This window comes from Carassius carassius, chromosome 24 (genome assembly GCF_963082965.1).
Source record: "Carassius carassius chromosome 24, fCarCar2.1, whole genome shotgun sequence".
NCBI classification, from domain to species: domain Eukaryota; kingdom Metazoa; phylum Chordata; class Actinopteri; order Cypriniformes; family Cyprinidae; genus Carassius; species Carassius carassius.
This window is the reverse complement of record NC_081778.1, coordinates 10890499-10906362: the sequence shown is the minus strand read 5'-3', so window position 1 is coordinate 10906362 and position 15864 is coordinate 10890499. Positions and strand designations below refer to the sequence as shown.

Here is a 15864-nt window from a genome sequence, read left to right as displayed (position 1 = left end):
ATTGATAACGACTTTCGAAGACTCATAATCCTTTGTGTTAAGGATAGATTTTACAGAAACATTTGTGACTCCACATTTAAATAACTTTGAAAACATGTGACGTCTTGCTGCATGATGAATGGAACACTCCATTATTACATGTCTCACAGTTTCTTCTTGTCCACATCTACATCTGCCATCTAGATGTTTTCCAATCCTTGCTAACCCAAAATTCAACGCACAATGGCTCAGCCTTAATCTAGTTAAAAACTATACTATCTTTTCTTCCTAATCTTCTAATCATAGAATGTCCTACGTTTGGCTGAACAGAATAGTAATGTCTGCATTTCATTCCATTCTTTTTGCCATAATTTTATTGCTCTTTCTTGGATAATACTTTTACACTCAACCCTACCGTACATAACCAAGCCTATTTAATCTGCCTCTTCATTTCCCTGAACACCTATGTGAGCTGGCACCCAAAGAAATCCCACTATATTCCCCATTTTATTAACTCGATTAAGTGTTACTAATAATTCCTCCATTAAGTCTGACCTGGCTTCACTTTTCCTTCCCTTTAACGCCATTAAAGCTGCAGTTGAGTCTGAAAAATTACTCTTTCCCCCGGTCCATTTTCCTCCACCCACTCCAAGGCCAATAAAATAGTCATCAGCTGTGCAGTAATGACTGACTTACAGTATTATCTGCTAATCGTTTTCCATTCATTAAATTCAACTGAGGAATACTTATTCTATTGCTGTTTTCCTACTTCTTCTTCAATCATAATATCATTCACTCCTATTTCCTGAGCTCTCTTACCTATTCCACTCTCTTTTATTTCCATCCCTTCTCTGGAATTCCCAGTGTTCCTCTAATAAAATCCTAACAGGGTTAGAACAATTATGACTTTGTAACTTAGTCCAATAAAACAGAAATAATTTGTTCTGTCGGAGTTCTAATGTGGTCTCCTCCATTTCAATTAACAAAGCATTAAATGGAGTAGTACTCATTGCTCCTCCACATATTCTCAATGCTTTAGTCTGAACTACTTCCAATTCCTCTAAAACAGATTCTGATGCTAATCTATATACCATGCAACCATAATCAATATTAGCTCTAATAATTCCCCTATTAATCATCACTAAACACTCTCCACTTGCACCCCAATACATTCCAACTTAACACCGTAAGGTATTAATAACCCTCTCACACCTTTTCACTATTTTATTTATGTGTCTCCTAAAAACTCCTAATGATTAAACTCTTTCTATAGGACTATTATAAATTCTTAAACTCTTATCTAAAAGTTTTTTTTAAATTTTGATTTTGAAAACCCCATTCCTCTGTCCAAACCTCTACTTTGTTAATTGCTTGTTGTAATTGTTTATAAATATAATTTAAGTTCTGTCCTCTTTTCCAAACAGCCACATCATCAGCAAATAATGCCATTCCAAAACCTCTATTTAACTTGCTAAAAATATCATTAATCATTACATTATGGGCTAATAAGACTTCCTTGAGAGGTTCTATTTTCCACATTTTCCTTACTGGACAGAGACCCATCTACATTCACTTGAATGATATGCTCCTTCAAAAATTATTAATTCAATTTAGTATCTTACCTCTGATCCCTGTATCATTCAACTTTATCGTTTAGCCCTCTTTCCATACTGTATCATAAGCTTTTTCAATGTCTAAAAACACCTATGACAACTTCCTTATTTGCAATAGCTCTTCTAATATCTAAATCTAACACTTGAATTGAGTCCATAGTAGATCTTCCCATTTTAAAACCACTTTAATACGGAACAAAGAATTCTTGTTTCTCAAGCATATATAATAATCTATCCATAACTATACTTTACATTTATTTTACATAAAACAGCTGTATGAGCAGTTGGATGATATGACTTAGGATCATCTACATTTTTCCCCGGTTTTAATATTGGGACAACTGTTGCAAGTTTCCATTCCTTTGGCAAAATACTGCATTCCCATGCTGAATTAATTAATTTCAATGCTTCCTCTAACACAACATCATCCAAATGAAGAAATATTTAATATCCTATTCCAGCTCTACCAGGTGTTGTATCTTTCACAAGCAATGGCTTGTTTTAATTATTCCAATGAAAACATGCATTCACTGTTATAATGTCATGTTATCTTTATTATGTTCAAGTTTATGCTTCTCATTTTTCAATTTCTTTTTTCTTTCCTTTTTACTAATTGGACTAAAGTTTTCTGAACTATGCACCTCCTTAAAGGACTTAACTAACAAATCAGCCTTGTCCTTGTTTTTAACTGCTTCCTGCCCCTCAAGTTTTAACACTGGAATTTTATTAGTCCTGTACTTTCCTGTCATTCTATGCACCAGGGCCCATAACTTCCTAATATTTGTTTGAGGTCCTAAAGAGAAGGACAGCAGCTTGTGAGTGTTTTGTCTTGGTTTCTCATTAGACTTCTGTGTGATCGTCATTGCTAGGAAAGTTTTTGGTTTAAATTGTGTGTCTTACCCTGGTAAATACGTGCTGAAAGTGGCGCTTGGTTTCGCATTTGCCTATCACAGGACTGCCCAGTTTCGATCTGCTAAATAGTGAGGCGTGGCCAGCTGACTTCAATCACAGGTAATCAGGCAAATACAAAAGTGGTAGGTTTCGTGGCAGCCCTCGTGTGAATCCTCCTCGTGTGAAGACCAACGAGGGTAAAGACCATCGACTCTACCTGCGCGACTCCACAGAGCACTTACACTTGTAGTCACTATGTGCTTTCAAATCTCTACTATCACTACTAACACTCGAAGAGCACGCTACGTACATCGCAGGAAGGCCTGTCTGACAAACCTACGGCCTGTCCCTCTGACCTCTACTACTACTACTACGCTCTCTATTCCAGTTGGTCTCTGGAACTGCCAGTCTGCAGTTAACAAAGCAGATTTCATTTCATCTATTGCTACTCATTCCAGTCTCAACCTCATGGCACTGACTGAGACTTGGATCAAACCTGAAGACACTGCCACCCCTGCAGCCCTCTCCACTAATTTCACTTGTTCCCACACTCCTCGTACCACTGGGAGGGGTGGAGGTACTGGTCTCCTTATATCAAAAGAATGGAAATTTGATCTTCAGCCATCACCTACAGGTAATGGTTCATTTGAATCACATGCTATTACTGTAAACCACCCTGTTAAAATCCACTTTGTGGTCATTTATCGTCCCCCAGGTCAATTGGGAAACTTCTTGGAGGAGTTGGATGTGCTGCTATCAAACTTTCCTGAAGATGGTACTTCTCTGGTACTGCTTGGTGACTTCAACATCCACCTAGATAAACCCCAGGCTGCTGACTTCAAAACTTTTCAAACTCTTTAGTTGCTCCACTGCACACCTCAGACCACTTCCTCATTACTGCTAACCTAGCACTTACTCCTGAAGCGGCTCACACTCCAATGCAGGTCACCTTTCGATGGAACCTACGCTCCCTCTCTCCATCGCGCCTATCTTCTGTGGTTTCATCCTCGCTTCCTGCACTCTCTCGGTTTTCAGCTCTGGACACGAACAGCGCTACGGACACTCTTTGCTCCACTTTAACATCTTGCTTGGACAACTTTTGCCCACTGTTGTCTAAACCAGCACGCACCGCCCCATCTGCCCCCTGGCTGTCCGAGGTTCTCTGTGAACATCACTCTAAACTCAGGGCTGCAGAGAGGAAATGGCAGAAATCAAGAAACTCTACCGACCTCATTGTGTATCAGTCTCTCCTCTCTTCCTTCTCTGCAAATGTCTTCACAAACATCCTACTACCACAACAAAATTAACAGCTGTTGTGATGCTCGGACACTCTTCAAGACTTTCTCTTCTTAATCTGCCGCCACCGCCTCCTCCATCGACTCTTACAGTGGACGACTTTGCCGTTTTCTTCACAAATAAGACAAGAGCCATCAGTGACCAATTCTCCACACCGCAGACTGAGGAAAACTTCACAATGACCGACGCACACTCTTTCTCCTCCTTCTCCCCACTCTCAGAGATGGACGTTTCCAAACTTCTCCTGTCCAATCATCCTACTACTTGTCCACTTGATCCGATCCCCACTCACCTCCTTTAAGCGATCTCTTCTTCAGTCATACCTTCACTTACTCACATTATCAACTCCTCTCTTCACTCTGGAACATTTCCCTCAGCATTCAAGCAGGCTTGGGTAAGCCCACTGCTCAAGAAACCATCTCTAAATCCAGCGCTTCTTGAAAACTACAGACCAGTATCCCTTCTTCCATTCATTGCAAAGACACTTGAGCGAGCTGTGTTCAACCAGCTTTCTATGTTCCTTGTACAGAACAACTTCCTGGACAGCAACCAATCTGGCTTCAAAAGTGGCCACTCAACTGAGACTCCTCTGCTCTTGGTTACTGAAGCCCTGCGACCAGCAAGAGCAGCTTCAAAATCTTCAGTACTCATCTTACTGGACCTGTCTGCTGCTTTCGACACAGTTAATCACCAGATTCTCCTGTCAACCCTCAGAAAGATGGGCATCTCTGGAACCGCACTCCTGTGGGTTAAGTCCTACCTCTCTGACAGATCCTTCAGTGTGTCTTGGAGGGGTGATGTTTCTAAGTCACAACACCTTACTACTGGGGTTCCTCAAGGCTCAGTACTTGGACCACTTCTCTTCTCCATCTACATGACGTCATTAGGATCTGTCATTCAGAAGCATGGCTTTTCTTACCACTGCTACTCTGATGACACCCAACTCTACTTCTTCTAACCAGATGACCCGACGGTAGCTGCTCGCATTTCAGCCTGTCTGAGTGACATTTCTAGCTGGATGAATGACCATCACCTTCAGCTTAACCTTACAAAGACAGAACTCCTGGTGATTCCAGCTAACCCTTTGCTTCATCAAAACTTCTCTATACAGCTGGGTTCGTCAACCATTACTCCTTAGAGGAGAGCCAGCCAACCTAGGAGTTGTGATGGATCATCAGTTAAGCTTCACAGACCACATTGCTACAACGACCCGGTCCTGCAGGTTTGCCTTATACAACATTAGGAAGATTAGACCCTTCCTGTCAGAGCAAGCCACCCAACTTCTTGTCCAAGCTCTTGTTCTCTCCAGACTGGACTATTGTAATGCTCTCCTGGCGGGCCTTCCTGCATGTACTGTCAAGCCTCTGCAATTGATCCAGAATGCAGCAGCAAGGGTTGGCTTCAATGAGCCAAAAAAAGCTCACGTTACTCCTCTCCTCTTCAGGTTACACTGGCTACCAGTTGCCGCTCGCATCAAATTCAAGGTACTGATGCTAGCCTACAAGACGACCACTGGCACGGCACCAACATACCTAAACTCACTGGTTAAATCTTATGTGCCCTCCAGAAGTTTGCGCTCTGCAAGTGAACGACGCCTTGTGGTGCCATCCCAAAGAAGTTCAAAATCACTCTCACTGACTTTTTCCTGGACTGTGCCGAGCTGGTGGAATGACATCCCAATCTCAATTTGTACAGCTGAATCTTTACTCATTTTTAAGAAACATCTAAAGACTCATCTTTTTCGACAGCACTTAACCAACTAATACTAGCACTTTTCCTTTTCTTGTCTTTTCATTTATTAAAAACAAAAAACCTGGCTATGCGTTCTATACTAGACTAACTGAGACTTGTCATGGCACTTGTATACTGTTGTTGTTCTCTTGTTGACCTGACTGCTTCTATTGTTCTCATTTGTAAGTCGCTTTGGATAAAAGCGTCTGCTAAATGATTAAATGTAAAGTACCACAAAATTTTCAGCTTTCCCTCTTTGCATCTTATATAACTCTTCTAGCCTTAGCCCTTAAGCTCTTATATTCTATTGCAAACTCTTCCATTGGAAATGTCCTTAACCTTTGATATGCTTTATTTTGAGCTAAAACTGCCTGGGTACATCTCTCATTCCACGAAGGAACAATTTGCCGCTGTTTTGGACAGTCAAACTTTGGATATCTGCTACCTGAATTAACATATTGCACAAAGAATAATTAAATTTTTCTACATCTTCATTAAACACATTATTAATCTCTTCCTGAGTTCTTATACTTAATTCTTCCCACCTTGCCTTAGAGTAGTTATATTCTTTCTGGCCTGTAATCCTGCTCCTTAGCCAATTTCCTTCCAAACATACTTAAAATTGGAACATGATCACTTCCAATCGTGTAACGTTCCATTATATCCCATTCTCCTCTCAAGGCTAGATCAGGAGAAGTAAACATTAAATCTAAACAGGAACTACCACCTTGATTAACCTGAGACCTAGTAGGTCTACCATCATTTAGCACCACCAATCCATGTTTATCCATTAATTCTTCTAGAACTGTGCCATTTCTATCCCAAAATCTATAAATCACTGTGTGCATTAAAATCACCCACTCATATTACTGGTATCTCAACCTTAGCCATTATTCCTTCTAATTTTTCCTCCTCTAGTATCAACCCTGGGTTGTAATAATTATTCACAGAGATCTTCTCTCACTCTGACCAAATTACACCCACTACACATTCAAGATCAGTATTTATCTCAATTCTTCTATACTGTAAAACTTTTTTTATGAAAGTAGCACACTCACCCCCCAATCGGTTATCTCTGTTTGCTCTTAAAATTTCATAACCTGGAATGACAAAATCCAGATTTGGCCTAAGCCATGTCTCCTGCACACATAACACATCTGTCCGTTCAACAAAAGCATCAATAAATCTCTTAAATTCCTGCCCATTGGCTACTAAACTCCTAGCATTCCATTGCAGTACATAAAACATATTTAATAATTAACCCATTTCATCCTCTGATGATTCAAGTCTTTCCCCAGTGTTACCTTTCTCTTTAATGAAAGGAGCTTGCTGGCTTCCTGCTAATCCTCCATGCATATACCTCTATAGTACTTCTGGATGAATATCTTTGATCCCTAGAAATCTGTCCACCACCGCAACTACCTCCCTTGCAACATCTGATTTATTCTTAGTTCTCTCTATAATTCTCCACACAGCTTCTGAGAAAAAAGCTAAAAATTCCGTCAGGCTGAATGTCAGTCTATTCACCCCAAAGTGAGATATATTTTGTTCAGTTTCAATTGTAAACCTGCTTTTCCAGTAATCCACTGCCAGTCACCTGCATTCAAGCCTTTGCTGGCTGTGCTGATTTAAATCTAGTGGTTCTTTTGTGTTTGTTTTACAAGTTCAGTGATGCAGGTAGTGATGATTCTCTCCGGTCAATCTGTGATCAGCATAGTTTACACATCACGTTTTGGTAACGGTACGGTTCACTTGGAACCTCAACCGAAGTAGTACTAAAAAAAGTACCAGGTACTGTACCCAGTGGAAATCCCCCCAAAAGGGAACCGTACCGAACCATAACGTGCCATACCATGCAGTGGAAAAGCTCCAGTAGATTAGTATTCTTTTTTTATAGTTTCTAAAATTATAAATAGAACATTGACTCCTTACATATTTATATAATGTAATTGTAATTCTGTGCACTTACAATTATAGGGACTAGTATGAAGAAGTCTTATATTTGTTTATTGTGCTTATTTTGTTGAATTTAAGTATTGTATTTCATTTTTCTTAAACTATATTTCTTTATTTAAATGTATTTTATATTTGACATTTATTTGTGTTGATTAGAGATTGTACTCCTTCTGTAGTTAAATGGTACCAGTTCACAAGTGCACTATAAGATTAACATAGTAGTGCAGAACAATCAGATTGTGGGAGTGAACTGTTTGACGTTATTCTTAAAAAAAAATTCCCTGTATTGCTTGTATTGTCAGGATATACACTGGAGACAGAGGTCGTTGAATTCAGCACAGTGTTTATTTATTTCTAAAGTTCGTGAAAGGTGAGCAGGAGATAATTTCAGGTGCAGATTCTGTGCAGATCACTTAGTGAGCGGTGGAATGCAGGTGAGTTCGTCAATTGGCGAGAAGTCAAAGCCACACAATTCCGGAAAACTAATATTTGTCTCTTTTACTTTTACAGGGGAGGCCACTGCCCAGAGAGTCTTACGGGAACACAGGAGATATTGAAGCTCGTAGGGAATTCAGGTAACTGGGTTATCTCAGGAGTCCTGGTGGCAGGAGAACAAAGACACACAGGTTAGCTTCTCAAAGGTAAGTAAACGTTACTTCTGGAGGTCTTCTGAAAGCAAGGTGAGTTGGGGACAAAATCGTGAGGTCGATTCCTGTTGGAGGCTTGACGGTGAACTGGTGCTGAGGTGAGTGCTTTATAGTACCTTGCTGATGGTGATCAGGTGCGGGTGATTAATACTCAGGGGAGCGTGAGCGTTGTGGATTGGCTGACACCCCCCCCCCCTCCAGGGTCAGTGCCAGCAGACCTTGCTCTGCGACGTCGTGGGGGTCTGCCTCGGAGTCGTGGAGCGGGTCTCTCTGGATGCTGGATGTCTGTGAGCAGTCTCGGGTCAAGAATATCTTGACGAGGCACCCAACACCTTTCTTCTGGTCCATAATCCTCCCAGTCCACCAAGTACTCTAGTCACCCACCACGACGCCGGGAGTCCAGGATCTCTTTCACCGTGTAGATGGGTTCATTGTCGATGGGTGGTAACGGGGGGTTGTCGTCAGGGACCGGGTCTGCAGAGGGAACAGAAACAGGTAAGGGATGGGGTTTCAATAGCGAGACATGAAAGGTGGGGTGTATTCGGTACTGAGCGGGGAGTTGGAGTCGGTAGGTAACTGAGTTGTTCTGTCGTTCTACCGGGAATGGTCCTATGTACCTCGGGCTTAATTTTCGACATGGCTGTCTTAAGCGGATGTCCCATGTAGAGAGCCATACCAGTTGGCCAGGCTGGTAGGTAGGGGTTTGTTGACGGTAAACATCCACGAATTGTTGATGGCGGTTTACAGCCTGTTGAAGGTGGTGGTGTGCCTGGTTCCAAACTCTCTCGCTGTTTCGGAACTAGGTGTTCACTGCGAGAACTTCAGATGGCTCACCAGACCAGGGGAACAGGGGAGGTTGATAACCGAGAATGCATTGGAATGGAGTTAGGTTGGTAGATGTCTGTCGAAGAGAATTTTGGGCATATTCGGCCCAAACTAAGTACCGGTTCCAGAGATTTTGGTCGTGGTGGCAAAAGGTTCTGAGGAAGCGACTGATGTCTTGGATCTTGCGTTCTGTTTGACCGTTTGTTGTGGGTGGTAGCCGGAAGTGAGACTTACTGTGACGTTGAGAAGGGCAAAGAACGACCTCCAAACCCTCGAGATAAACTGAGGCCTCCTGTCCGAAACAATATCTTCTGTAATGCCAAAGTTACGAAATACATGTTCAAACAGAAGTTCAGCTGTTTCAAAGGCTGTGGGTAGGACTTTCAGGGGTATTAGTCTACATGCATTTGAGAATCTATCTATGGCCACAAGGATGCAGGTGTTACTGTCCGAGACTGGGAGATCGGTGACGAAATCAATGGAGATGGAGAATCGGTAATGGGAGGAGCTTTCCGGTAGGTAGTTGTCGAGGTACCTTGGTCATTGCGCAGAGGGCACATCCTTGGAAAAAACTCCTTGATATTCTCCAGCATTCTCGGCCACCAGTATTTCCTTTGGAGAGTGGTGAGTGTCTTACTGACTCCGGGATGACCTGTTCCCACAGATGAGTGAGCATTGGAGATGAGGGGCGTACGATGGTCTTCAGGCACGTAAATTTTACCCGCCGGACACATGGGTGGAATGGGTTGGTCTGGGATTGTTCACGGAGTAGTTCGTCTAGGTTCCACTGGATCGGGTTGACAAATAGCCGAGTAGGCAAGATAGTCTCTGGCTCTTCTGGGGTTTCTTCTAGGGTGTGGAGGCGCAATAAGGTGTCGGCCCTCATGTTCTTGGACCCGGGGCGGTAGGAGATTTGTAAATGAAACTGGGTGAAGAATAGGGCCCACCTGGCCTGGCGAGGGTTGAGTCTCTTTGCTTCTTTTAGGTACTGGAGATTTTTGTGGTCCATAAGCACGAGAAAAAGGCTGTCGGGCTCCCTCCAACCAGTGTCTCCATTCTTCTAGGGCAAGTTTCACGGCAAGGAGTTCTCGATTTCCAATGTCATAATTTCTCCCGGCTGGAGATAGTTTTCTCTGGAAGAAGGCTCAAGGCATGGGTTTGGATGCATGTTCAGAGTACTGGGAAAGGATGGCTCCCACACCTGTTGTAGAGGCGTCCACTTCCACAATAAATTTTTTCTCTGGGTCTGGGTGCTGGAGCAAGGGGGCTTCGTGAAGGCGGTTTTCAATGTCTGGAAGGCCTGTTCAGCTTCTGGAGTCCATTGAAGTGTTTTCGGCTTTCCCTTGAGAAGAGATTTCAATGGTGTGGTAAGGCGATAAAAGTTTGCGAAGCCCAGGAACCTTTGCAGATCTTTTACTGACTTGAGAGTAGGCCAAGAAGTGATAGCTTGGGTCTTACTGTCATCCATTTTTACCCCTCTTGCGCTAATGTGGTAGCCTAGGAATTCAATAGAGGTCTGGTGGAAGACGCATTTCTCTGCTTTCACAAACAGGGAGAACTCTCGGAGTCGATGGAGTACTTGGATAACGTAATGCTGGTGTTCACTTTCGTTGCGAGAGAAAATGATTATGTCGTCAATGTAGACAAGGGAAAAACGGTTCAGGAACTCTCGGAGGACCTCATTCATGAAACTTTGGAACACGGAGGGGGCGTTTACTAGACCATACGGCATTACTAGATATTCTTAGTGCCCAGCCGGGGTGATGAAAGCCGTTTTCCACTCGTCTCCCTTCCGGATTCTGATCAGGTTGTATGCACTTCTTAGATCTAACTTATGTGAATATACGGGCGTCACAGAGTTGTTCTAGAGAGGATGGAATCAATGCAAGTGGGTAACTAAACTTCACCGTTATTTTGTTAAGGGCTCTGTAGTCAATACAAGGTCGTAAACCACCATCTTTCTCTTTGGGACAAAAAAGAAACTGGCAGCAGCTGGTGAAGTAGAAGGTCTAATATACCCCTGTCTTAAAGCCTCTTTGACATACTCTCGCATGGCTTCTTGTTCGGGGATGGACAAGGAGTAAATTCTGTTTTTGGAAAGGGTTCTCCAGGAATGAGGTCTATGGTGCAATCCCAGGGTCGGTGTGGTGGTAGCTTGGAGGCTGCAATTGGATTGAAGAGGTCTGCAAAAGAGGCATAGCAAGAGTGAAGTGAAGTGACATTCAGCCAAGTATGGTGACCCATACTCAGAATTTGTGCTCTGCATTTAACCCATCCGAAATGCACACACACACAGAGCAGTGAACACACACACACACTGTGAGCACACACCCGGAGCAGTGGGCAGCCATTTATGCTGCGGCGCCCGGGGAGCAGTTGGGGGTTCGATGCCTTGCTCAAGGGCACCTAAGTCGTGGTATTGAAGGTGGAGAGAGAACTGTACATGCACTCCCCCCACCCACAATTCCTGCCGGCCCGGGACTCGAACTCACAACCTTTCGATTGGGAGTTCGACTCTCTAACCATTAGGCCACGACTTCCCCAAAAGGACACTGGTAGATAGATTCTCCTTAGGGCTCTCAATAGATGTGGAGTTCACTAACATGGAGTCGGGGTTATCACTAAGGGAATGCAAATGGTTAGTGTTTTGACAATTGCAGCCCCAGCTCAGAATTTTCCTGGTAGCCCAATCTATCGTGGGTTGATGTTGAATTAACCAAGGGCGCCCTAGAATTATCTCAGCTTGGCTGTTAGTGAGGACAAATGGGGTGAATGGTTCATGATGAGTATTCTCTACACAGAGAGTAATGGGTGCGATTTGTGTATCAACCCCCACGGCCGGAGAAGGGCACTGGTCAAGAGATTGTGTTCACGATGTACACCAGTGTTGGAGCGGTGTTTGCAGAAGCGCTTTCCTCGGGCTGTGCTGAATTCATGTTGGTGTTGGTCAAGCCTTCTGTCAGGATATACACTGGAGACAGAGATGGTTGAATTCAACACAGTGTTTATTATTTCAAGAGTTTGTGAAAGGTGAGTAGGAGATATGGTGCTTTTAAGGATAATTTAGAGGTGCTAGAAATCAGATTTAACAATAAATTTCAAGTACTGTACAATTACAAATGGCTTACTGTGAGCAATGTTCCCATTATAGTGCATAAGCAAGGAGTCTCTCTTTGCTGTGAAGTCTGTCTGTGATAGTTTTGTGTCATTAAACTGATATTTAATCTATAATGCTATATGTCTAAATGCAATAGTTAACCCAGAAATGAGTGGAGAAAATGTGTAATTAAAAATCAAGTTAATTGAGAAGTTATGAGTGTTACTTTTCATTTCATCTATTACTTACAATTTATTTTTAAGGCAATACATTTCACGTAAAACCATTGTTTTATTTCAAGTTCTGTCCAATTATGAGATGTTGGGCTATTTTGCTTGCAAAACGTGTCGTCTTTTAGATTAGTGGAAAGAAAACATCCAAAATACGCATTGATTTTATTATACTTTGTTTTGTCTGTAGATTTCAGTTACAATTCATATTTTTAAAGGCCAAATTTATGGAACATTTTATTCTTAAAAACCTGGTGAAATTGTTTTTCTTGTTGTTGACTGTATTTTCTGATTTATGGAATGATTAAAAAGAGGTACCCAAAATCTTGTCTGTAAAAAACATATTAACATTAAACGTTAATACCTTTGAACCTTTATTTTCATTAAGTGCTCTATTAATGAAGTGCACAATGCATTGTTGTACAGCAGGGGGAGACAAACCCCCACTACACCAGTTTCCTCCATCCTTCATTTTTTGTATTCCCCCCAAATATTTACACAGATAGGTTGCTATATCCCAGAAGACAACATTACGAACATTATCTTACTTAAGCATTACAAAAATAATATATTCCTCAGAAAAAAAGGCGAAACGTGTTTTAACGTGTAGGGATTGCATTGGTTTAGAAACGATGACGACTAATCAACCACATTTTGAGTTAAAATAACAAATGGCTGTTAGTGTTACTACTGTAAAGACATGACAAATATGGGTTGATATTCAAACAAGAAGCAAGACGATTTCAAAGTCTTTGCCACTTGGTTTTTTTCCGTTGATGACTGGTGGCTGATAACCACATTTTTGTGGTTTATTATAGCAACAGTTGCAACAACAAAAAAAAAAAACAGACAAAACAAAAGTAACTATGATAAATTGTACATTTTATTCGACTTTTAGCACTGATTAAATGGGTTTGCAATTGGAATTTTGATCTACATAGTCTATGTAAGACGGTTGATGGTCTGTTAGTTAGTTTGTGGTTCTCAACCAGAAGGTCAGGGGCCAGCAAATGTGAAGATTATTGGATTTTACTTATATTAATCTAAATATGAATAATAATAATAATAATAATAATAATAAAAAACCCGGTATAATATTTAACTACTTTTATTTTTGTATTTAAATTTGATCAGATGTAGACTACGTAAGTTGACAAAAGGCTCATTTGACTGCCTCAAACAAAGGTGTTCTTGTAGTCAAAAAGGTTAAGCACCCTTCTAGACAAGCAACTAACTTGTTACCAGCTTGTCATAGCAGTTTGAAGCTGTTTTTCCTGGACCAGAAAAAAATAATAATAATAAAATAGCAGCGACTACTATCGGACCAACTACCAACACTGACGCTCGTCTGTCTCGAGGCCAAATAAGCTTCACACATAGACCACACATCGACCGGAAATTCCGACAAAATGATGCTCACTTGTTAGATTACTTAATTTTAGACAAAACCTCTTTACTGGTCCAAGTGTTCGTAAACTGTGACGCAAAAATCCTCCCCGTCTCTCTCTCTCTCTCTCTCTCTCTCTCGTCATCTCCGTCCGAGCAGAGTCGCGCTGCCTCGCATGGACCCGAGATTTTAACATCGCATCAACACTCTCTCAGCAGTTGTTCCCTTTCGGAAAGACAAAAGAGAAGTTTGATCAGGTGTATCTCTATCTCTTCAGCAGGATCTTGCGTATGTGTTTTAGTAAAAGAACGAAGACAGCAGTTGGTTTGAGGATCGCAGACGAGTGCCATCCCACGAGTTCTTCGCAAAAGACTTCTTGAGGAATAATGAGGAACATTTGGATATTCCTGACACTTTCAGCAGCTGTCTGCTTGTCCGGCGACAAGGTGAGTTTGAGCAGAGTTAATGTTGATATTTGCGCAAATCTACTTTTGTGAAACACACCGCGCAGTGTTGTTTTGATGGACATATATGTTGTGTAATGCATCTTTTGGTTCAGCAAGTGTGACAGCTTGGTCCCATCATGATCATATAGTGATATGAATGTTATCAGATGCTCATCATTTTACAGGGCTGCGCAAACGGCTGGAAGATTTTTTATTTTTAAGAGATCCCTGAGACATGTGCACAATACTTCTAAGAGGATTCACTTGAAGTTTCATGTCACTGGACCGTCCTCCAGAGACACATTTTAGTCAGCCTTGAGGAAACCTGATCTCCTCCTGAGAGAACTTGAAGGTTTCTCAGCCATTTTTTAATGCTCTAAAAATTCATTATGGGTAGATTGTTCTGAAAATTGGCCATGAAAATATTCCACTCTGTTAGGGACATGACAATAGTTATGACAACATGTTAAAAATGTAAATGTTAAACAATAATGAGCTTTTCTTGGATAGTATATGTCCCTTATGTCATCAAATTATTTTTTATTTTAAAAACAATAACAAAACAATTATTGATGAATAGAATATTTCTTAATTATTAAGAACAGGTATACTTTTTGCCAATAGGGTTGTAAATTATAAACATTTTTGCTCAAAAACATAGCTGTTAGTGCTCCTCACCTCACAAAATAAGACAAAGTATGCCAAACATTTATTGTTGCTGTCGAATTATTATTTATAATGACATGTCTAACAGGGTGGAAAATCTTGTGCTAAGTTAGCCATAGCTCATTGAGTAATCAACATTTAGCTAGCTAACCTTCTACAGATTAACATAACTTTTATAACTATGTCTGATTTTTGATAGGACAAACATTCTCCATAATATAGCCTAACAGGCTCGAACTTTAAGGGTGGGACAATCAGGATAACATTTCATAAAACAAAACAAAAAAAGTTAGGAGGGAAAGTTGAAGCTTACTTCAGTTTGTACAGCTGAATTCCAGGGGGAAAAATAAATTATGTCACTTCTTAAAAATTAGAACAATGAAATTGCAGTCGGTTTTGGAAGGCGAGAAAGTATGTACTAACAGGGTGGAAAATGACTTCAGGGACACGGCAATTGAAGAAAATTGTAAAAATAATTACTATATTTTCACATGATTTATATGTATGATTAGAGGGTGTTCAGCCTAGTCTATAACATAATTAAAACATATTTTGATTTTTTTTTTTTAATCATTTCATGGTTTATATTTCTTGTGGAAGTTGATTACTTTGCACTGAGGACATAATAAAAATGAATTTATATATCAGTAAAAAGGTGTGTAAAATACAAAATATTATTTATAATTTCCATTCTTTCTGTTTAAGTGACAAAGAAGACCTAAATACACAATTTAAGCCATATCTTATAAATATGTGACTCATTTTAGAGAAAGTATGATTAAATAACTTATTGAGACATAAAAGTGCCTGTATAACAGGAATGACCCACTGAAAATGTTTTTTTCAGCATTGTGATTCTCTTATCTCAGTACAGTAACAATGTTTCATAGACATTCGTTTAAACCTGTTTTTATACTACATGGTTTAAAGTTAAACTCAATAAATAGCTATAAAACATATTATTCATGCATTTGACTTGCTCAACCAAGCTGCAACACATTTAAACACAACATCAAGCCTATTATTCTTGTTAAGCTATCACAAATATTTAAAATTAAAACTCACCACTGACAGTAACAGTCAGCTCTTGTGCCTTTTGC

At 40.7% G+C, this 15864-nt stretch overlaps 1 protein-coding gene across 1 annotated transcript in view; it reads left to right on the top strand.

The window, feature by feature from the left end:
* Nucleotides 1-13783: 13783 nt before the first annotated feature.
* The window catches only part of LOC132102782 (syndecan-2-A-like), a 32681-nt gene continuing 30600 nt past the window's right edge, over nucleotides 13784-15864 (top strand). Inside the window, exon 1 of the mRNA XM_059507429.1 lies at nucleotides 13784-14098. Within this exon, the coding sequence (XP_059363412.1) occupies nucleotides 14039-14098 (60 nt within the window). The 5' untranslated portion in view covers nucleotides 13784-14038. The remainder of the gene's footprint in view (nucleotides 14099-15864) is intronic.